Source organism: Lissotriton vulgaris, chromosome 6 (assembly GCF_964263255.1).
Source record: "Lissotriton vulgaris chromosome 6, aLisVul1.2, whole genome shotgun sequence".
Taxonomy (NCBI): Eukaryota; Metazoa; Chordata; class Amphibia; order Caudata; family Salamandridae; genus Lissotriton; species Lissotriton vulgaris.
Window position 1 is genome coordinate 1,603,319,600 of NC_141694.1, and position 23,013 is coordinate 1,603,342,612.

Consider the following 23,013-nt stretch of genomic DNA (forward strand, 5'->3'; position numbering starts at 1 on the left):
AGCTCCTCCTCCATTCCTATCCCCCTCTTGTGGAGGCCACTCAGAGCGGTCGCGCCGCTGCCGCGCAAAAGGCAAGCCTGTCCGTGCTCAGCGCCAGAACCCCTGGACCCCGCGAACACCACACCAGACTCCGCTACGACGCCAGCACCCTCCACGCACTCGTCAGCCGACTCTGCTGGCTGAGAATTTTTACACCACCCTCACTGATCAGCAGCTGCCCAAATGTATTTGAGAAGTTTTATATAGCGCTGGCTAGACCCTGGTGTATCAAGAGCGTTTTACATGAAGATCAGCGGTTTACAAGTTATATTATCATGAAGCATACATATGATGGGTGGCACTCCTGACTAAAAAAATTTTAAGTATCACAATTACACTGCAACTCAACTCGCACATTTCAAAAATAACACGGATACAAATGAATAAACTAAAGCAACCACAAAAGTGATAAGCAGCAACTCAAATGTCATAGTCAAACAGAAAAGCACTGACTGGTCAGTCTCATAGGTGTTAAGTGGTGTCAGTGTTCTTGAATTGTAAGCATATACATTTTCTGGGTTTTATGTCCTAATATTAACGAGGATTTTAAGACGTTTCTTTCACATATTCAAACACAAACAAAACATCTAAAAACATTAGGGTCTGCTAAGTTATTACCATTATTTTTTCTAACAAATAACTCACTATTACACTTCTGAAGTTCTGGGGTGCATCAACACGAGTTTCAGGAGAAACATCCTAGTTTTTTTATGGTAGCAAACAAAACAGAATAAGTTGAGAGCTGGAAACCCATTTTAAGAAACAATTTGAGGTTAATACTTCGATATCTTCATAGGAGAGATGAAGAACTGTTTATTTAAAGAGTGCAGCCATCAAAAAGGCATGTTGCCACAAGGATGGAAAGGAAGAGAAATAAACTAAAACGAGCATAGAGGGGCAGAACAGAGCTTAACAGAAAAGATACATTTTCAGAATTTCATGAAAAATCAATTGCGAATTAGTATTATAAAGAAAAGTGGTCAAGATGGGCCTAGAAAGCTGAAAAAAATCTTCAGCTTTGGCACTTCGGTTAAGGGTAGTATGAGAAGCAACAAAGCACCTGATCTGAACAGTCAAAGAAGACAGCGAGATAGGGCATGTCTTATAGACAGGCAAACGGATGATACAGAGAACCTTGAACCAAGTTAGTTTCTTAATAGGTCATCAGTTGCGATTAAGCCGGGGGTCTGAAACAGGTCTAGAATTCCTCAGACTGACTAGAAATCATACTGCCTTGTTTCGCATGCTCTAGAGTTTGCCATTATGACATTCAAGTAGGCGATAGTGCAAGGCTTTTTCTTTGTGTCCAGGCGAAAAAGAACTGCACAACTGATCAGCTTCACTCAAGTGTTTTGTGGAAGAAATAGACGGATTTGGCACAGGCATTTCTGCTGTGCCTTTTGTGAACACTGTATTCTTAGGAACCAAGCACAGTTTGAATACTATTCATACCATTGTGAAGTTATCTGAAGGCAGCCATCTTGTCAGGTGCTAGCAAATGTTAAAAAGGTGGCAGTGGCCCCTTATCCAAAAAAGGTACAAGCGATATGGTGGAGCCATTTGGAGATTTGATTTACAGACTTTGGGCAAAAAAAGAGGAACAGCCTTCAGCAAGACTATTGGTATGTTAATCTAAATGCATGCATGGTGGCCGATTTAATACGGTCCACTGAATGGGGCAGGTGGTCACAATTAGGCAAATCAGGGAGAGGCTGTGAAATTCAAGACAGCAAAGATGGGCTAAGGGCACAACGGAAAGGTCTGGAGGCAAGTTGGGCTAAAGATAAGCAGGTTCACATACTATCAAGATAAACATTTATAGCACCTATGATGTGCCATGAATCCAGTTTCAATCGCCATTGGATCACTGATACCAATCATAAATCAGAAACTTAAATGTACCGAGCAATAGTTGAAATTAAAGAAACACCATTCTTAAAAAAAGGTTTATTGAATTAAAGATTACATAAAAAAGTTTTACTATCAGTATTTACAAACAAAAACCTTCACTTGTACAAATAAGCCAGCCATATTTCAAAACCAGAGAACAAAACATTCCAAACATTAATGGACGTGGATGGTGGTAGACTCTTGGTAAATAGTTATGCTAAAAAACAAACTTTTAGGACTCGTTAAAACAAGTTATGCATCTTCCAAAAACTGTAGTAAAGATGTCCTACAACCACACTTCTTATATAGTCCCCCAGTCCAATAGACAAAATTGGCAACTATCAATGCATTGCAGCAGATTACGAAGTCAGTTCTTTCTGCATTTCACCCATTTCCTTCACCTACAAACAAGTGAAAAATGCAATAGGTCAGCATTAAGTCAAAGCGAAGTTAATAATGAAATGTTGGCTACAAAGGTTTCAGACACAACAGTGAAATTAGTTAGGATTAGAAGTCATTTTACCATGGACAGCAAGAGTTCCATCGTATTAGATTGGCAATTTAAGCTTAGCAAGCAATGTAAAATCCAACAGGTCTGTGAAACCTATTGGTTTTGCCAAAGCTTTATTTAAACTAATCTATAGGACCGACATGTGTGCACAAGTCTGTGGTGGCCACCTTGGATGGTGTTGAATTCATAATGAACAGATGCATGCACATCCATCCGCGAAGCAAATTTGTTAAAACAATCCCATTTGATGTTGCCTTTTGGCCATGCATTCACAGCACTCTTCAAAGGTCATTGAAAATGGTCCATAACAGGGCACCAAAAAGGTCGTAAGGAGAAGGGTGTTGGTGGGATTGGCAAATTAAGAGATGAGCTCGGAGAGGGAGAAAAGCCACTCCCATGGAAAGCAAGCTTATTTCAAAGGCGGGATTAATCTATAGGATATAGATCAGAACACAGACTGGAATCATCTCAGTTGATTAGACAAAGCCATCAAATCAAGATCAGGGAAGGGAGATAAACCAAGCCATCCAGTAACTGACCAAACCCAGACATATGTAATGTTTTGGAAACCGGCCTTGCCGACAAACAGCTGTTGGTAGAAGACATAAAAAGTAGCCACAGTTAAACATACCTCAGCTTTTTGATATTCCCCACGCTTCCTTCTGGTAAGGACCTTTTAAAAGAAAAAAAGACAATTTTAGCAAATGAACAAAACTAGATCAAACAAATTGGACGCCATTTGCAACAGCCAAGTGAGTACCATATGAAGTAGAACTATGGGCTGCCAAAATCATGAAGTCTTAGTGCCACATGCATCAAAGTAAGGATATGAGATTCATAAATTGCGATTAAGGAATCGCAATTTAGGAACCGAAAATCCTTTTGCGTAAAAAAATTGCGACTCCTACACTTTCCTCATTTGAGACTCTCAATTAAGGAATGGCTTCCCATTCATTCCTATGAGAACCATGGGAATGAATGGGATTGCATGCGCAATTTGCAAGTACCAAACAGGTACTCGCAAATTGCGCATGAAATTTGGAGGGTGCAAAGGGACCAAAAGGCCATCAACATGAAGTTGATGGTAATTTGAGATTCCAAATTGTGAAAACGCAATTTGTGATTCCCTAACTACATTCACAATTAAGGCAATCGCAGAAAATTGCGATTTCCTTTATTGCAAAACGTGTACATGCATCAGAAAAGGCCCTTTGCAATCGTAAACGGACGGATTTTGTGATTCACCCTGTTTGTGATCGCAAAATGGTTTGATGTACCCCTTAATTCTGTACTTGAAATTGATCAACCAGTCAGGTACCCCATAACTATCTAGCTCAACAATACTACCTCGCCCCAGTACATGCGCTTAACGTCCATTTTATAAGTATAAACTATGCCTCTGTAGTAAAAGTCTATCAACCTGGAATGTCCGTACGTGATCCTTTACACAATGCCCAATCAATAAAGCTAATACATTCTCATTTGTAGCACATGAGGTTAATTTCAGTGTCTCAACACCCGTTTTCATTTACAGAGCGGCCTGTTCTTGTAGTTTTGTAAGAGGATGTGATACTTTTGCAACAAGTATGATTTCTCCACTGGGTACTTACTCAACGTTCTGGGATTTTGCAAGTCATGTGACCAAACTTTGAAAATGTCCAAAGGAAAACCCTAGTCAAAGTTTACTCCAGTTTTAGGTGCTATAGGTCAAGAGCATTAAATATGGTTTACATAAAAGATTCAAATTTCCGCCTTTCAGCTGATACAAATGGACTGTGGTAACAGCTAGATACATTTCTCCCCATGGGGCCACTAGTAGATCTACATCTCAGGATAATTACTCGTGGTGAAGCTTGCTTAAATGAGGTCATGTTGACAGGCCCTATTGAAAAGTGTTAGCCTTGTGGTTGGCTCTCGCCCCGCCATACAGTGGGCGATATGGGGATCTTCTATATTTTGGGTGAAGTTTTTAACTGGGGTGTTTTATTGGTCAATGATCTGCATTTAGACCTGTGTTTAAACTTCTATTTTGCTGGATGCATTTTGTGCAAAGATAGTTACCCCATCGTCCTGCATGTGCACACTGAGCATTGCCTCAAGCGGCTGTCAAGTTACTTTGCTTTAGCACAAGACGTATTCCTGGCCAGGACTTTAACATACATAAGCTATGGAATAATCGAACGGCATGTCGGGGGCAGTCAGTAATACTGCAGCCAGAATGGTCAAGAACATGCCCCATACCACAGCCACTGGGTTTCTGGGAAAGTTTCCAGGGCACTGCAAGTTCTTAAGTAGCTTGGTGACAAAGCCAGTCCCAAGTAGGCAATAGATCACTGCACCATCTCCAAATAAAAGGCATCAGAGTCAGTCTTTCCTTACATTTTAAGCTAGAGCCTAGTTTAACCCTTTCGATGCGGATGACGAGCTCAGCTAGTCATCACCCACGGGTGGCGTGTGCTGATGACGAGCTGAGCTCGGCATGTAACGCAGCTTTTAAAAAAAAGCTGCACAGTGCTAAAATCGCCGCAGCATCGATGCGGTTAACACTAGCAGAATTACAACCCAACATGGTCAGATTTTAAGATGCAAATTAGTGAAGCCAGTGCAAGAGACTTAAGGTATTTTAGATTAGGACTTAATGGCCAGATTAGTTCCACTAGCTGGAGGAAACAAACGTGCACAATCAGCTGAACGGGTTTGGAGCTACAGGGGTAACTGTGGCAGGAAAGAGTTAAATCAGCATTGCCTTCATTTTCCAGATCACCCTCCAATTAGAACATGCCTGCTTGTGCAACATAGTTCAAGGCAGCAAACAGAGCTATACAACAGACATTCAAACTGTAGCTTGCTTGTTTTTTCAGAACTAGGAACATTGTAATTGGAAACTTTAAGATCGTAAAGTAGTTTTGCTTTCAAACAGAATCAGAAATGGAATGCTACATCAGGTTCTGTCCAGCTGGTAGTACATTTGACAAAACTGTATATGTGTTCGGTGTCCAGTAGATAATGGTCAGCGTAACTACTTACAAAGAAATGGGTGGAAAAATATGGGCCAAGTGAGGCAAGAGAAGTAATTTAAGCATACAGTCAAAGAAAATTTAGGGAATCATTGGTTAACACTACTTACCAATACCACAATACCAGCAACAATGGCAACTAGCAACACAACGACGACAGCAATGATACCATGACTCAGATGCTTCATGGACAACTCTGGGCGCTCTGAATCAATGTAAGAGATCAGTGGCTCCTTAACTCCCACAGACTTTCCGTTAACAACAATGTCAAACCCGTTGTCAAGTGGCAGCAGCGAAACCCCTTTGATCTGCAGTTAGAAGAAAATAAATTAACATCCAGAATTTGCAGACAAGCGAGTCTTAGGTTGACTAGTGAGAATTACCCAATTTGGGAGCAAAACAGATATGCACATTTACAGAAAGGCCAACTCCAGCAAACTAAAAAAATGGTCAGTGACCCATGACCACAGGCCAACCAACACTAAAGGCAGGCACACACTTTCACAGCTAGTCAAGATATCTATAAACTAGAAATGTACTAAACTGGCATGTAAAAGTAGAGGAGACTCCGAAGAAACAATTTTAAAACTGAAGTTCAGTGAATTCAGTTTGTGGGAAATTTAATTTCAGCGAGTAAAACATCCATTCAGTATGGAGAACGGACACATGCTGGACGGGGTGGGGTGTGGAGGGGCTAGTTTACATAATTACACAGCCATGTAGTCTTTGGGAGCCCAACGAGAAACCGGACATGCCAACATCACTGTGGCTTTATTATAATTGTACAGACTTGTTCTTCACGTTGATTTGCTGGGTTGAGCGTCACATATGACTGTCCGTTGCTCTGTGTACAGAGAACAGTCCTGGGTCACTATGACTGTCATAATATGATAAACCAGTGCTCAAAACAAGATTCAAGCGGTTTCTAAACTCTTGGCTGCAAAGTGCAATTTTCTTGAAAAATATGTACCGATTTTCAATTCTACGTTCAATACACGGTGTTTTATTGGAAAAACACCTAGCTGGACGAATGATTCCACTTTAAAGTAATTAGTTTATGAAAATATGTGAATGTCAATTCTTTATCCAAACAGGGCAAAAAATTTCCAAAAATGTAATTCGCTGTTTAATTACATTCACAGCAGAGAATAGATACAAATAAACTATTTGCAGTGAGTGTTAGAGTGCTTTTTGCAAATATTGCATGCCAAAGCCAGCCTTTGCTTTCTGCAGCATCAAACCAACGAAAAAGATTTTGCATGAAGAAAATGGCGCAGGGGTGTCACTTATGGTGGCCATAAACTGGTGGTTTGTGGTTGGTGGGGGTGCCAACTTGTCACTCTTAACCCCTTCCATGCTGATGACGGCCCCCATCCGTCATGCATTACAGTGCTCGTGTGCTGATGACGGCTGGGGGCCGTCATAAACCCATTGACTCTTTAAAAGTCCAGCACAGCAGCAAAATCGGCCCAGCATGGAAGGGGTTAAACACTCCTGAACCAATAGGGGGAGGGTAGGGGAGGTCCCAGGGACAACCTTTCCCACTTTTCAGCAGTCCCACTTCACAAGACTGCAAACTACCCCATATTGCATCACAATCAAGGTAAGGGGGGTGGGGGGAGAGGTGTGGGAACTCCCCTTGTGCAGAGTCCATACAAGGATGGCCTGGGACATTAGCAGTTGCCTCCAAATTAGTCCTGCAAGTAGCTTTACACCGATTATGTTTTAAGCCAGCCCACCTAGTGTGGGCCTTGGGAACAAAGGATTTCCATTCTTCAGGTTTCACCTTACACAAAACAATGTGGAGGCCTCAAATGTGTCCCTTTCAAGTTAATGAAGTTCATGAGTCCACCCAAATTCTCTCCTGGGCCGATAGCAATCCTATGCTCCACCCCAGTCAATCCAGACACAAGGCTCATGTCATTGCTCTGGTCAGAGTCAGTTTTCACACCTCATTAGGGTCAGGCACTTGCAGCCAGGCTAATGTAAATTAACCTCAGGAAGGGAAAGGTAACTTTTTAAAAGTTATTTTAGGATCAACTCACCAATGAATTACACTTTAAATTGTGAAAATAGTCTGAAAGACTAATTTAGCGGTTTGACAAAAATAATCACAGTTCCAGACCAAAGTTAATATGCAATTAAACATTTTCTAGAATCCAGCAACAGCCCTACCAGTGAAAACAGCTTTTGGGGTCTTGTCACTAGAGAAAAAGGCCAGCTTTAAATGCATATGTTAAAATATCTGATGCCCTACATTGCGGTCGACAAGGCAGAAGACCGTGCCCGTTAGCTATTAAAGACAGTACAGAAAAGACACAAGTGCTCCAAATACACTTCTGAAAGTAAGCAGTTGCACACAAGGCATCAGGTCTATTATTAAAGCTCTTAAGCCACACAAAGTTTTAGGATTTTGAACCAAGAGGCTCCAAGATCTTATAGAAGCTAGCTCCAGCAGTGGATGTCGGCCATGTGGATGGTTCTTAACAACCCATGTAAGTAGGCAAAATGTCTCAGTAGACAGATCTCAATGCAAAACATAACTGCACACCCTATCAGATTTGGAACTTGCAACCAAAAAACCCATTTAGTAAAACTGACAATATTCCACAATTAAAGTTCTCATTTACCCATTCCCACACAAACAAAAAAAGTGGACTCAAATGCATTTTCGCTCATGTGCAAGGCTGTGCTTCAAGCCCTTCAAAAACAAAACCAACCCCATAAGATCGTCCAATTTAACGGATTCAGCACTTACGTCTTTTTCCATGTAATAAGCTACGTCTGCTATGTCTGGGTCAGTTAAGCCTTTCTCACTCGCATTTTGCTTCAGGTCAACAAAGACGTATGTACCTTCAAACTGCAAAGGAAAAATTGTTAACTTTGCATGAAGTAGCAGACAGAAGTTTTACTGACAAAACTTAAAGACTAATTAGAATTGTTAAGTGGTTACCCATATGTCCAAGAATACACTAAAGCATTTCTCAACATGAAATCTACTAAAATCCACTCAAAATAGAGTGTGGTTAGCTAGGTAATCCTAAAGTAAGTTAGTCAGATATACAACCAACAAGATGGGGATTTAGGACACATTTCAATATAGTGACGCCCCCTCACGGTTTTACGAACCTAGTGTTGCATTCTTGTCCAAGCTCCTCAGCCCAAAGCAAGAGGGTAGCATTTTTTTAACTCTTAAAAAGGCGTACTTTTTGCAGTCACCTGCTTGTAGGTGCCATACCTCTCCTTATAGACACAAACACACTCTGATCAGTTAAACTGGCTTAGTATGAGCAGTACCAGCTAGACATTTAATACAGAGCTGATGAGCTAGGTTTCTTACCTCAATGTTATGAACATGTTGTTTAGGCAACTTGTATCGGTTGGTGATCGCGTTTGTGAGAGCCCTGCCAAAAGAATATATTGTACCAATATAAAATTTCCAGCTATTTGGGGAAAAGATCACAAGTGCAATCCAAACTACACCACTTGCATGTAACTATAGTGAAGAGACATCAAATACCTAAAATATTCAGTAAGTGCAGAGCACAAGCTAAACACCCACTTTCGCAAGAAACTACCAGGATACGGTGATGTGGTCCCAGTTATTTGGAGCCCACTTCCCTAAACTACCCCCCTATTTTCCTCCTGAAACTACTTCGGGGCCATCCAGAATGGGGTGCAAACATGCATTTAGACAAACTGCCTCACAAGATGTAGAAGGCAAGTAATCTAAACAGTGAAAATCCAAATACCAAGCATAAAACAATTCAGTCACATAAGAATTTTTAAGTAGTAGGCAAAAGTATAAAGAAGAGCAAAGTGAATGAACGCAAGTGTTTAAAATAGAACACTGAAAAGGTTTCCAGAACAAGAACCGCAGCATGAGTTATGACCTCTCAAAAAAAGGGATTAGAACAGACTCTGCCTACACCCATGTTCTACATTCATTTCATAATTTGCAGGCATGGAAGCTTAGTATCCCCAAAGCAAAGTGATACAGGAACAGTTATACACCAAGTTGACTTACGCCTTCAAAGCAGCTTCTTCGGTTGGAGTCGCAGGTGCAGAGTCATTCAGTTTCATTTGAATAACCACCCAGCTGAAAAATACAAAAAAGGCAATGTGACGAAGTTGCAACGTGGCTGGTCAAATGCTAAAGGTCCCTTTCACAAAAACCCATAAAAAGGAAACACATGGGAAATCTTCATGCAAAGCTTAAGGGTTGAGATCCATAAATGGATACACAATTGTTTAAGACAGATGGAGAAAAGAAACTGTCAAGATACCAGACTACTGCACTTCAGCAACACAACAGGTAACTGTGGTAAGGTAAAAGTTCAGCAGACACAGCTCAGCCAGTTGGCATGCATTAATGTAGCTCACTCACAATGTCCTGACAAGTCGGTCGCACTTTAGCTTTTTGTCGGATTTGTCCATCCGATCAGTTCTTCGGACTCCAGCACTGTTGACACACCAGCATTGATCAGTGCCATTACACTGTTTTGCTTTAAAGGTACCATTGACATCACAGTCTGGATTGTAGAGGCCATCATTGTCTATAACAGTAAAGTCATGTTTTGGTCGCCGGCCATCCTTTCCACCAAGGGATTCTCTCTTCATCAGCCAACATTTTGATAGTACTGAAACAAAATGAAGTTGAATTCAGATGCTTGGAAGAAAAAAAGCATAAAAGCACGTCACATGGGCCAAACAAGCATAGGCACCCCTTTCCAGGATCATAAGCACCATCAATAAGAAAGCACCTTCAAATATGAAAGTTCACTATTTCAGCTGTAAACCCAATTTTTTTTTTATAAAAAATACATTTCCATTACTTGTCACGAATGTTCAATTTGCCTCACTGGTGTAAAGCTGAACCCTCTGCACAAATACACCTTATGGCTAACGCCACCCAAACTCTTCATATGTCATAACTGTATGTTGATTGTTCCTTGCACAAAAGGTACCCGACGAATTCCAAACCCCATCTATAGTTCCATCCTTTTGCTAGTGCAGTGAACCTTCAATGCCGTAAGATTTAACCAGTGTTTTAGACTGCCTGTGATGATCACGGTTCTTTGAAAGAAATAATAAACGGATTGGAATTAAAAAACGTTTTATTCATGAAACATTTGCTCCATGTATAATAAGAATCAAGCCCACGTATAGAGTGCAGATGATCCATGGCTTGCCTTAGTGAGATTGTCACATAGAAATACTTTAACTTCAGTCACAGAAAGAAAAGAAAATTTAGGAAGACAAACTTACGTTTGACCTCCGTCTCTGAAAGCTGAGCAAGTGTGACAAGATTAGATTAAAAGGCATCTTTAGTGCTCATTCATATAGTGAGCAAGCAGAACACCGGTTGTCAGCTCACCAGAACTGGCGAGTTGGCCCTAGAAATAGCACGTCCTGATTAAATCTGGTTCACCATAGTGAGCGGATTTTTTTAGTCCAGTTTATGCTTTTGCAATAGGACTAAATAATTAGTTAATCCAGGATATCCGTCAGAAACAACCAGTGTTAGAATGTAATTAAAGATGCTTTTAAGGGCAAAAGCCCTTACCCACCCATGGGGTGGCTTCGGCAGCTTTTAGAATTGCTGTACCCAACGCAATTGTTATACACCTCTCCCCATTAATGACATCTTCAATTGCTTATATCACTACTACCCTCCAATAGAGCTCCCACCCCCCACCCACAACTTTATCTTTCATACACTCACATTTTACAGTGCTGTCAGGGGTTTGCTTTACTAATAAGAATGTTTCTACCCTAATGAACCATTTAGCAATATTTGGAATAGGAAATCAAAGAGTTGGTATAAAAAAATAATGTTGTAACCCATACTATGCAGTTGGCATATAGTCACTCCCTCTCCCCTCAACTAAGTCATAGCCAGATGTGGCTGCACTGTCAACACACCCCTAAAGCAGGCCCTGGGTGATATGCTTCATCAATGGGCTCCTCTTCACACCGACACTCAAAAAGGGTGACAGTGTGGGCTACAAAGCCCAAATGTTTGAGGTGTAAGAGTTAACTACTAGGAGTGCTGATTAGGGTAAGTGCAGAGGGGAACATTTTGAAACTCCCTAAGTGGGTGTGGGATGCAATATATATTTTTTTTAACAGCTTGTTAACATTATGGTGGTTTCTCAAATTACGTTGAGTATCTATTAGTTTATTAGGAGGACATAACCAAAGCTCTGCCTCCTAGTCCCATGGTGTTAGCGTGAACATATTTAGGAACATTTGGCAAGGTTTTATGGAGCAAAAGGCAAAGTAAGCTGAAATATACTTACATTTATTACAGTTGACACTAGGAGTTTCTGATCCCACTGCAAAGTTGCAGCTGCAGTCGGGAGGCGTTCCAGAACATTGTACTTGCCTGTGCGATGCGCATTTGCATCCTGGAAAGATGAAAAGCAAAATGTTACAGGGCTTCAAGTGCACAAAAAGAAAGTCTTGTGACAAACCGAACCTTTGGATACTCAAATATATATATATTTTTTTTAAAAAAAATCAAATATATATATTTTTTTTTTTAAAAAGGCCCGTGAACACCTGTGCAACCAATGGATCGGGTAACTGCAACACGATGACTGCTGGTGTTGACCAACACATGAGACGACATTAATTCATCCTGCTTACATAGACAGATTAAACGTGTGTAACTCCTGAAATAAAGATGCATTTAATTATGACATGTGCTACAAAACGTACACCCCCGGGGAACAGAATGGATTCTAAAGAGTTAGATAAAGTATTTAGAACAGCCAAGAAGCTTTAGAATTACTGAAAAATAAATCACCAACATTTGTGAGGGGATTGAGGGTCAGGTAGGAAGGTCAAGGCTGGCATGTTCGCAAACACCGGAATTGAAATATGTATACGTATAGGTTAGGTTATTGCGACATCGATCTAGAATATGATGAGCAATAACCTGGTTTAAAAGTTGCACCCAGTGTTCAGTGCAGCAGGTACAACACTGCTGCTTCAACTACCATCATCACCGGCAAGTCATGCAACTAGTCATGATCGAGCCTCAGTAGATGAGCCTCCCAAACAGAACAATCCATGCCCTTCCTCCCAGAAGATGTCCAAACTGCCACTGTCAGTCCTGAAAAACAATCCTTCGCCACTCCCAGTGGTCAAGGCGCAGAAAAATAAAATAAGTATGGGAACCCTTATGCTCCATGCAATGTGGGCTGAGGCGAGTTAGCGTGGGGGCGGGGTCAGGGCTAAAGAAACAAAACGTTCTGTAACTTCCACTATTTTACTTTTTGAAAACTACATATTAAATGACAGCTTAAATGAAAAATAAATGCAAGTTAAGTTAATCGCTGGGGAATTAATCATGGTTGGTGCAGTGGAGAATAGTGATTTATGTATGCTTAGTGCTAGGAGGTGCCAGTCTATCTGGTATCTCACTTATACCACTTAAAATAAATCCGTCATCGGGAAGCTTCACGTGATTTCAGCAATTAAAGTCAAAACCGGCTTACAAGCGTCCTTTACATTTGCAAATTGACCTGTGGGTTTACATTTACATCTCTTTCATGTAAGCAGGCATGCTTAGCGGTCAGGCCCGCCCTCTGTTTCACAGCACAGGAGCCTCCTCCCTGCTTTACATTTCAGAAGAAGCATTTCAACTCTCGGAATTAACCAACCCGGACGGTTGTCTTTTCTCAAGGGGAAGGAACGGTTTAAATTTAAGTATAGACAAGTCTTGCTCCTCTGACCACACCACACACCTTTCACCAAGGCATCGGGTCATGAGTTACCAGGTCAAAGTCAACCTTGCATTCAAATGTTCAGATTGGGTATGGGGCCAATAATATCAGCCAATTTGATCTTAATTGCAAGAATTCGAAGGTGCACTATTAACAAAGAAACAGACAAGTCTGGTCTGGGATGTCAGACTGTTTGAGACTTCTTCCTCGAATGCCCCAGGGCTACTCGGTGGAGCAGCTCCCAGACCATCTCTCGTTCCTTCGTGCAGAACGTCCAGGATGCCCTTTTCGTAGGGTTGGCACATTACTGTGTAGGGCAGCTTGTGGGCCGCTGCAGGATCACTGGCAGATTCACGTCCGAGTTGCTTGTGCAAACCACAAGGGTGGATGGTACATGGTCAGAGTGCTTACCAACTGGACCCAGGAGCGGGTGGGCTATCAGATATTCTCTGGAAGCTGGTGCTCTTACGTTACCAAGGGTGACGTGTTTTTGGTGCTTTGCCGGTGTACGCCTCCACCCTGGTGAGAAGTTGCTCCTTCGTTGGACTGGGTGATGCATATGGCAATGATTGTGTGGTTGCCATGTGATGACCTCGATGACAGGTGGTGATTTGCATGGAGTAAGGGTGACTGGAACGACTCCGGCCATGTAGTTCGATGCCTTTGCTGGTGCTGTTCTTCCTTGGTATGCGAGTCGAGATACCAACTATCTCAAGCAGCCGATGCTTGACAACTGATGGTAGTGCTAGGAAGCATGGGCCGTTTGTGGTTACAGACTGTTTAAGTTTTGTTCTCCCGCTGGGCAGTCGCAAGGATGCCGCTTCGCCTCGTTGGCTGGCTTGTGTTTGCAGGTGCAACCTCCAGTAGTGGAGACTGTCCATGGCCAATTTCGCCTGTGATCTTGTGCTCCAACTCATATGTGGTCATCCAGTCCTTCAGTGGGACAGGTCTGGTCACCCACTCTGTGCCTCGGTTCTTGTTTTCAGTGTGTCATCCTGCCATTCAGCATCAGTTCTCTTCACTGGGACCTCCTGCCAGCTGCCACGTTTGTTGGACTGCGCATCTTCTCCTGTCTTTGATCACTCACCAGTCCATTCCGTAGGGCAGGGAGTCTTCTAGCATACAAGTCCGTCACTTCGTGGACGGCAGTGGAGGTAGGGGTGCTTTATTGGATCCGGTCTGCAGTCTCTTCTGTACCTTTCTTCTACTCTACAAGGTATTCTAGGTGCAATTCAGGATCGCTATGGAAGAAGTCTCCTTTCATTTGCTGTGCTGGCAGCTTCCCGCTGAGAACATGAGACTCTCCTTATGCCTGCAATGGGCCGATGAGCGACAGTCTTAAGGTAGTGTTCAGGGTAATCCCAAAATAGTCTCTGGTCCACTGTGGAGTGATGCTAGCGCAGGTATGGGGCTAGATCAGAGGTCTTCAAACTGGGGGGCCTCAAGTGATCCCAGGGGGGTGGCGCCAAGCTCTGGCTGGGAGAAGGTGTCAAATAGAAAGGGACTCCAAATATCCTCCAAAACCCCACCCCGTTTCTAATAATCACACTGTGGATACTTTTGCACGGGTTAGAAAGGCCTGCCTGACCGGCATGTTTGCAATCATGTATTGGACTGCATTTGTAAAACGGTAACAGAACTTTACTACAATGTTTATATTAAGTCTATACCTATTTAAACATTGACAGTTTAATAGAATTGTGAAAAATTAAGGGATGGCCCTGCGTGAATTTTTTCCCCACAGGGGGTGGAGGGGAGAGACACTCAAAACCACTGGTGAAGATGATGCCCTTCCTGCATTCATGACAGGTAGCTCCTTACTGCTCTTGTTAGGGGAAGCCGAGCAAGTCTTCCTCCTTATGACATTAACATCTTTTGTGATCACCTGACAGGGAACCAGGTCCTTTCTATGATGGACATGGTCTATGAGGATGCCCGCAGCCGGCTCCCCGTGGACTTCTTGCAGGACCTGTCCTGTCCTCTGGGATCTTCAAGGTTCTCTGCTCCCTGGATTGAGGATCACCTTGCTTCAGTCTTCTGTAGTGCTTGCGCCTTAAGACTACGCCAACAAAGCACTTGGTCCAGCCCAAGTGCAGGCATGCTTCGCCGGAGCAGTAACTTACCTGCGCAATGGAAGACCAGCTGTGACCATTTGCTACTAGGGGTAGCCGACTGGTTAAATCTCGTCCTTTCCTCTTCTTTCTCTCAGGTGTCTCTAATTTCAGGGGCTGTCAAACAGTCTCACACCGGATGGCCTCTTCTCACGGGGCCCTCTCATGCAGTCATACATTGTCTCTGTGCCCTTTGAGATAGTGCAGTCAGCCGACACCTTGCGTTCCTGCTTTTGTCACATGATGGAATCAGACAACCACTGTGGGGCGCTCGCAGTCCTCAACTCCTCGCCTGCAGTGGTGGCAGATAGCAGCTATGGGGGAGCTGAAAGCCCACTTCTCCCTTTATCTGGTAATCGTGCTGTGTCCGAAATGTTCGGTGCCGTCCCGGAAGCAGCAGTGGACTTCTGAGGGCACTTCCTCTGTAGAGTGTCTCTCCTCAACACAATGCAGCCACCAGAGGGCGTGTCACCCATTGCACAAGTCAACTCAGTCTCTGGGTCACAAGGGAACAGGATCCACTCTCACCATTATTCAAGCATTCATTCTAGTTCGGGCTGGAATGTACGTGTGTTTGCCAGAGCACTCTTCTCCTTGGTGGTAACTTCTCCTAAATACTGCCTGGGAGAGATGCATTGGTGTCAACAAGCGACCACTAGGTTGTGCTGCAGCCACCTTTTTTTCTGGCCATGGAAGTCCTCTTGTAACTGAGGGCCATTCCCTTCACAACAAAATAATGAAATGCAGTCTGGGCCGGACTGGCTTAGCGGGCACCAGGCATTGCCCATGTGGGCCGCCAGGGTGGGGGCAGGTTTTGGGCCCCTAGAGGGGGAGTTTTTTTGTTACCAAGGGCCTGCAAAATCAGCCCTGGTAACAAAATCATCTGAAACTGTCCGCAGCGAACAGCTTGGCCGCAACCCCATCCCCACTAGGGGAGGGGGAGGACTTGGCCGAGCAGTTTACCAGGGCTAGTTTCTGTTCCCAGTCCAGCCCTGAATGTAGCTGGCGCAGTACTCACCAATAACCACTAGTAGGCACTGCAGTGCTTTTCATAGGCTGCGGCATTCTCATGGAATGGAAACCCCAAGCAGCTTCTCTAGCCTCAGCTTGTTTTAATGCGGTTGTGGCAGGGTGGCTTGTCTTTTGTTCGACATTGCCAGGTTGATGCTGCTCGTAGCTGCTTCAAACACTGCGATATTGGCTGACCATGAGTGGCAGTTGCTATTCACTGGGAGTTTACATAGAGGTTTTGCTAGCAGTCTATGTACTTCAGTATCACTTTGAAGGAACGGTGTTGTTCACCCCTGTGCTGCCTATTCTTGTGGCCCTCCTCTCACTGGGCAATTGGTGCATCATGTGCTCAAGTTGGTGTCTTCTATTCTCCCATGCAGGCACTTCATGTGCAGGGTTGGGGGTGCCATTCGGTTTTCACGGCACCACACCAAATTATGCCGCACAGTAAATGCTCCAGGTAACTGTAGCAACTTAACTTCATTTTGCGACGTCCTGCCCTCACCCCGAGCTTGCTTTTTGTTCTGCTGCCTTTGTAAGGTGAAATGACTGTCAGCGCTGGGTTGGGGCAGTCCGGTGCAGGAGCGTCATGCCATGTTGGAGAGCTCCCCTGCCCCTTCTACTGGAACAGACAGCAGCAGAAGAGGTAGCTTGCAGGAGTTTAAGCTAGTATGAACGTGCCGGCATACATGTGGGGTCAGACCACCCCATCGCCATTGTAGTATCTTGGGCCCTAGGCCCTCATGCAGCTGCCATAATGACAGACATGGTTATGGTAACAAACTGCCCCCAAGCACAGGCACTCTGGCTTTTATTGGTTGGGTGACCAGACTGGTGACGCATGTGTTGGATGGGTGTGGGACAGGTTTAGAGGCCGGTACTCAAGGGAGTGTCTAGTAAACTAGTATGTGACGAGACACTAGAACATGCCCAGCAGGACACTACACTGCCAAGCCATTTTTTAAATATGACTGTGGTATGGTCATGGTCCATTATAAGACAACTATTTGGGACAAATGAAGATTTTAAAATAAACCAAGAACCGTCTTCAATGATCTTTGCACTGTAAACTCAGTCACAATTAGAAGGGCAGCCTGATGCATTGCTGAAAGAGCCCGCTCAGAGTAAGTGAGAAAGCAAAAATATTTTGTAATTCCATTACAGGACTAATTACAGGAGAGGACCTTATACTAGCTCAAGTGTGGCATTTACATGCCATGTAATTGGTTTTGAAGTAAATCGGACAAATAGTTCAGGTTGCTGCTTACTGCTAATGGGGGTCGCATTTCCCAAAAAAAGAAGTTTAGGTCCCAACGGGGTCTATTTAGGCTATCGTGTATTTAGAGTGCCAATGATAAAAACATCTGCTTATTAATGATCCAAATGTCAACACTTCAGAGTGAGCTTTTTTAACCACTGGTGTGACCTCACTGCAAGCACTCGTAAGCATACCATGTCAAAAGCCCCAATGCGGACAGGCTGACTTCGCATTTCATCCTTTCAACATCGAAAACGAAATTCTTTATAGCAGTACTGGTCGCCTTCAGTACATCGAATGTGACGTGCAGCGTCCCAGCTGATCAGTTCACACTTTGTTATCGTTTTAGATCCCTTCAGATGTAGCTACACCCGAGCTGTATATCGTGCACTAATAAGATACGGGTTTGAGATGGTGGAAGAGCTGCTTATCTCTTCTGGAGATAGATTATCTCGCTTTTATCAAAGTAAAGGTGTCGCTATCTTAAAGGAAGCTTCTCTCCCCCCCCCCCCCCCATTTCATTTTCTAGCCGCTGCCATACAAGCGTTGAATCTCGGTGTCGCCTGACTCCTTGTGCCTAATCGTTTACCAGGCGAATAATGACAACTCGCCAACATTTCGGGGCAAAGCTGGTGACAGATAATACATTGAACGGGATCGTCTTTCCCATTGCACGCACCTTGGAGAGTTGTCCTGTGAGAAGTCGTGCATTTTAAACGTGTCTCGTTACTCTTGCTTTCAGTGTCGCCCTGAATTGGCGAAGAAATGAGTCAAGAGATTGTTTCAACAGCCAGGAGGTTAGAAGCTCTGCACAGTAAACTCATGTTTGACACAAACGCACCTCCCAATATTTCAAGGTGAAATCCCTGGATACCACAGAAGCCCGGTTGCAGCACCTTACCCAATGACGTCAGTTTATCCACCAGACAGAATGCACAAATGACTAGGAAGATTACTGCACTAGGGCTAAAAGACCCAAACTGGACCAAAACTATGGAAGATGACTGACTGCAGGACCAGCTACGGGATACTGCACTGTGCCCGGACCACGGAGGCATACATCTAAGCCCAGATCGAGGGGGTGCACAAACATCCCCCCTACTCGGGTGTATGTAATTCGTTCAGGCTAGTCACCCAGTTTCTTCGCCAGCCTTAACAATTAGTCTACAGCACAGTTACCCAACTATCGCGGTTTAAATTCGTTACTGGAACCATAAGCTAGAGCTTGCTCCTCCAAATTCAATCGCCACCGAGGCATCTCAGGGCAGAGGTGCCCCGTTAAATTGAACTGCTACAAGTTATTTATTATAACAAGCCTATCATTTGTTAGGTCTCGCTTCACGTCCATTCCCAAAACCAACAACGATTGTATCGTCAGGAAACCAATACACGCAGCCACTAATATCTAGCGACCTTACTAGCAGGATACTTTAACTCTACTTTAGTTGGGCTCAAGTATAAGAAAGAAGCAGCCCTTTCACAACATACAAATAGAAGTGTGTGTGTGGGGGGGGGGGGGGGGGGGTTCTAATTGATTTATGGTATCTCCAACTATGGCCTTCTAGAATTACTGTATGGTCTGATGAGCACAGTTAATAAAGATTAAATATATATCCTAACGTGAGGTCTGGAAAAACAATCCTTGATAAAGAACAGACCCTCCACTGCATAGAGTCAATCACCACCACTAATCAAAGATACTGATGGGGAGAGTTTGCAGGTGGAGAGGGCCACTTAAGAGAACAGGTAGGAAGGAGATCTAATAAAGGATACCAGCCAAAGGTAATTTTTCATAATTGCTCATTTTCCAGCGAGCCCACCCAAGTCGAGGAAAATCTGTCGGTCTCCGCTGTGATCATGTGACAGCGCCGCCATTTACAGAACAAAGTCAGGTAAACAGATGGCATCCACCCCAGCACACTAGGGCGGAACCCATTTTAAATATTAAGTCACTCACATTGTGCTTTAGGGTCTAGGGTGGTGTGCAGGAGGTCCAAGTCAAAGGATTCGTTTTTGGAGAAAACACAAGGTTAGTAAGAATTGGCAAAATCAGATACACAAATGTTTTTCCCCTCATCACCTTTTTGAGTTCAAATTAGGCTCAAAAGGTAGGAGCTAGTAAAAAAAACTAGTGAGCGCAAATATTTTTTGCGACTCGCAGTAATCAAGTTAGACCTTTTATCCCCCCCCCCCCTCGTAAAAATAGTTTTAAGCTCTCTCTTTCTTTGAAAGAGGATTCTCCAACAAATGACCCCCAGCCCACCTTTTAAGTTAATGTATACAATGTAGCCCCCTTCGCTGTATCCAAAAGGAAATACACATCCTTCGGACAATTCACGGAATCGACAATTTACCACGCTAGGTTTTCTTTCTGGGTTGTCCAGTCGACAACATACCAACACCTGCGCGCGCATATCACTCAAGCTTTGGCCACTTTCCTAAACTAAGTCCAGATCTTAGTCTCCCAGGAAGAAAGGGTTCCGGTCTTCCATTAGGCACCAGCCCGTCGGCGCACCAACATAAGATGTCCCCCCGATGGTGCACAGTTGAAATAAACCCGCACTCTAGAGGCCCGAGTGTGGGCGGTGGTCCATGCCCCGAGCGCCATTTTGCGAGTGGGAGGGCACGGGATACATGCCCTCTGTGGCCGATCAAGAACCATGATAAAGGAGCTGCCAAACCGTCCGGGGCTCCACAGACATAAACGAACTCAACTCACAATAAAACCGACAAGGTTAACATTAAATAAATACAATTTAAAAAAAGTCCCGAAACCCCAGAGGCGAGTACTCACCGTCCTGCGCACAGGCGACCGCGATGAACAGTAGGAGCACGGTTCCCAGGTGGACCCTCATTCTCCCCCGAGGATAAAGAGCTCTCGCTTGGGATGAGGCTAAAAGGTCCGACGGCTTTTCCGGTCGGTTCGCGGGCGCTCGAAGCCTTCCTTCCTTCCTCGCTGGCTCTCAGGTGAAACTAACCCAACAGGTTTCTCGGCCCTCGGATCACAGGGCGAGCCTTGCAGGGGAGGGGCGATAAAACTCGCGGTTGCGCCTTAAGCTCGGGTTACACCTGCTCACACAGCGAACCCCTTCTCAGTACAATCAACCGCGGCAAACAACCCTTCCCCGCAGGCCGGGGGGTTATATATCGCTAGTGGGAGGTGACGCTCATAGCTACAGTCCTGGGTGAAACTCCAAGGTGAGTCAGGGGGAGGAGCCTGCCCGTCTCACCCCCAGTGTCTTGCACAAGGCCAGCATCCGCATCTGCCTGGGAGGGAGTGGCTCACCTGGGCCCTCGCAGCCCCGAGCGCCCGTTCCCAGAAGAAACTATTTGCTCATCAGCCCCTCCTTCATTAGAAGGTGTCTGTCTCGACAAAACGACGGCCATGAAAGGCAAGGGATTTCCCTGAGGTAAAATGACGCACCGTGTTTACGCTTGGTAGTGTTGGCACCCCAGATGTTAGAGAGATATTCGGAATTATTCAAACAATAAAATATTGACTCGCTAAAGTAAAAGCGAATTTTTAATCCAATCTAGCTCTCGCAATGTATGCCAAATGAAATGCAAATGCAAGGCCGCAGCCATTTTGAACCTTGTCACATACACGCCAACATTTTGGAACAGGAAAGTGAGAGATCCTGAGAAAATATCGTATTTTTCACTTTGACCTCTATTGAAGCAGAGACAGTTTCGGCGGCCTGAATCGGGTCTTCTCCCAGGTCAAACAGGATTACTTTAGAAGCCATCCCAGATTCATTGGATGATCATCCAACTACCTTAGAAGTCATTTACACGTCATCAGACATCATCAAGCTCTTGAAGTCATCAGCAAAGCTGGAGAAGCTCAGCCTGATGATTTGAGGATGACTTGAAAATGATTATCTGATGACTTTAGTGGGTGTCATTATTCGTGATGATTTAAGGATGACTTCAAAAGGAGTACCTGATGACTTTAGTAGGTGTCATTATTCATGATGATTTAAGGATGACTTCTAAATGACTCTCCGATAACTTTACAAGATGACATTGTTCCTGATGACTTTGGGGTGATTTGAAAATGAGCATCTGAATACTTCAAAGGTACTATTGTGTTTTCAATAAGATGTTTTTGCGTCTGGTGATTTTAACAGGAATTGCTTGTCTATTTAAAGAGCACGTCCACCACTTTGGTTTCAGTTTTCCAGAAAAATGCAAACTGTTGGATGATTGCACAATAAATTGCAGATAAACGCAAAATGTCATATACGTTTTCTATTATACACAACAGAGCATACAATGTGCTTTAGCAAACTGTGTATAAATCAGTGGTTATTTTTTTAACACATTTATTGATTTTTTGTCACTTTCTTTTTGTACAAACCAGGTAAGATAAGCATCCACTGTAACTGTAATGGACTCCATGTACCTTAGGTACATCTTCAATTGGATACTGGGTCACACTTATAAGCCCCTGTACTGTGTACTATAGGTACCCAGGGCATATGTGCACCGAAGGCCTACCAGGGGCTGCAGCTTGTAGTATGCCACCCCTGGCTGGCCCTACTAAATTGACACAACTGGCTGATCACTCAGCTGGGGCAGAGTGGTGTAATCACCCTTTGCTTAGATATAGTATACCTATATCTAAACCTATATAGACACATATACACCTATAAGTCACTCCTAAGGCAGGCCTTAACAATCCCGAAGGCAGAGAGTGCTTGGTATTATGTGAGATGGTGCTCTAGCATGAGCTGAGCCTGTCTGCAGCTTTCGGAACCATGTCCTTATAGCTGTTCTATGATATAGCCATACCATATACTTTTAAGTGCATTATGATCCTCGCGGTCATTGCTAACTTTGGTTTGGCTTTATCAAAACATGTTGTGTAAGGTGTCATACGCTTTGTAATACTACCCCCTCACCAAACCCAAACACACCCTAAACGCTAAAATTAACCATGGCACCCCAAAACCCAAACACACCCTGAACCCCCAAATTAACCCTTGCACCCCAAAACCCAAACACACCCTAAACCCTAAAATTAACCATGGCACCCCAAAACCCAAACACACCCTGAACCCCCAAATTAACCCTTGCACCCCAAAACCCAAACACACCCTGAACCCCCAAATTAACCCTTGCACACCAAACCCAAACACACCCTAAACCCTAATATTAACCCTTGTACCCTAAAACCCAAACACACCCTAAACCCTAAAATTAACCCTGGCACCCCAAAACCCAAACACCCTAAACCCTAAAATTAACCATGGCACCCCAAAACCCAAACACACCCTAAACCCTACAATTAACCATGGCACCCCAAAACCCAAACACACCCTGAACTCCCAAATTAACCCTTGCACCCCAAACCCAAACACACCCTAAACCCTAAAATTAACCATGGCACCCCAAAACCCAAACACACCCTGAACCCCCAAATTAACCCTTGCACCCCAAA

At 43.9% G+C, this 23,013-nt stretch overlaps 1 protein-coding gene across 1 annotated transcript; it reads right to left on the reverse strand.

Moving 5' to 3' along the window:
• Positions 1 to 1,971: 1,971 nt before the first annotated feature.
• On the reverse strand, positions 1,972 to 20,957 carry EPCAM (epithelial cell adhesion molecule). The gene is made up of 9 exons (XM_086927771.1): positions 20,365 to 20,957; positions 11,760 to 11,867; positions 9,845 to 10,097; positions 9,485 to 9,556; positions 8,798 to 8,861; positions 8,216 to 8,317; positions 5,568 to 5,765; positions 3,072 to 3,113; positions 1,972 to 2,330 (listed from the first exon to the last, which is right to left on the reverse strand). Exons 1-9 carry the CDS (start codon positions 20,423 to 20,425, stop codon positions 2,289 to 2,291), a joined length of 942 nt encoding a protein of 313 aa, XP_086783897.1. The 5' UTR covers positions 20,426 to 20,957; the 3' UTR covers positions 1,972 to 2,288.
• Positions 20,958 to 23,013: the final 2,056 nt, after the last annotated feature.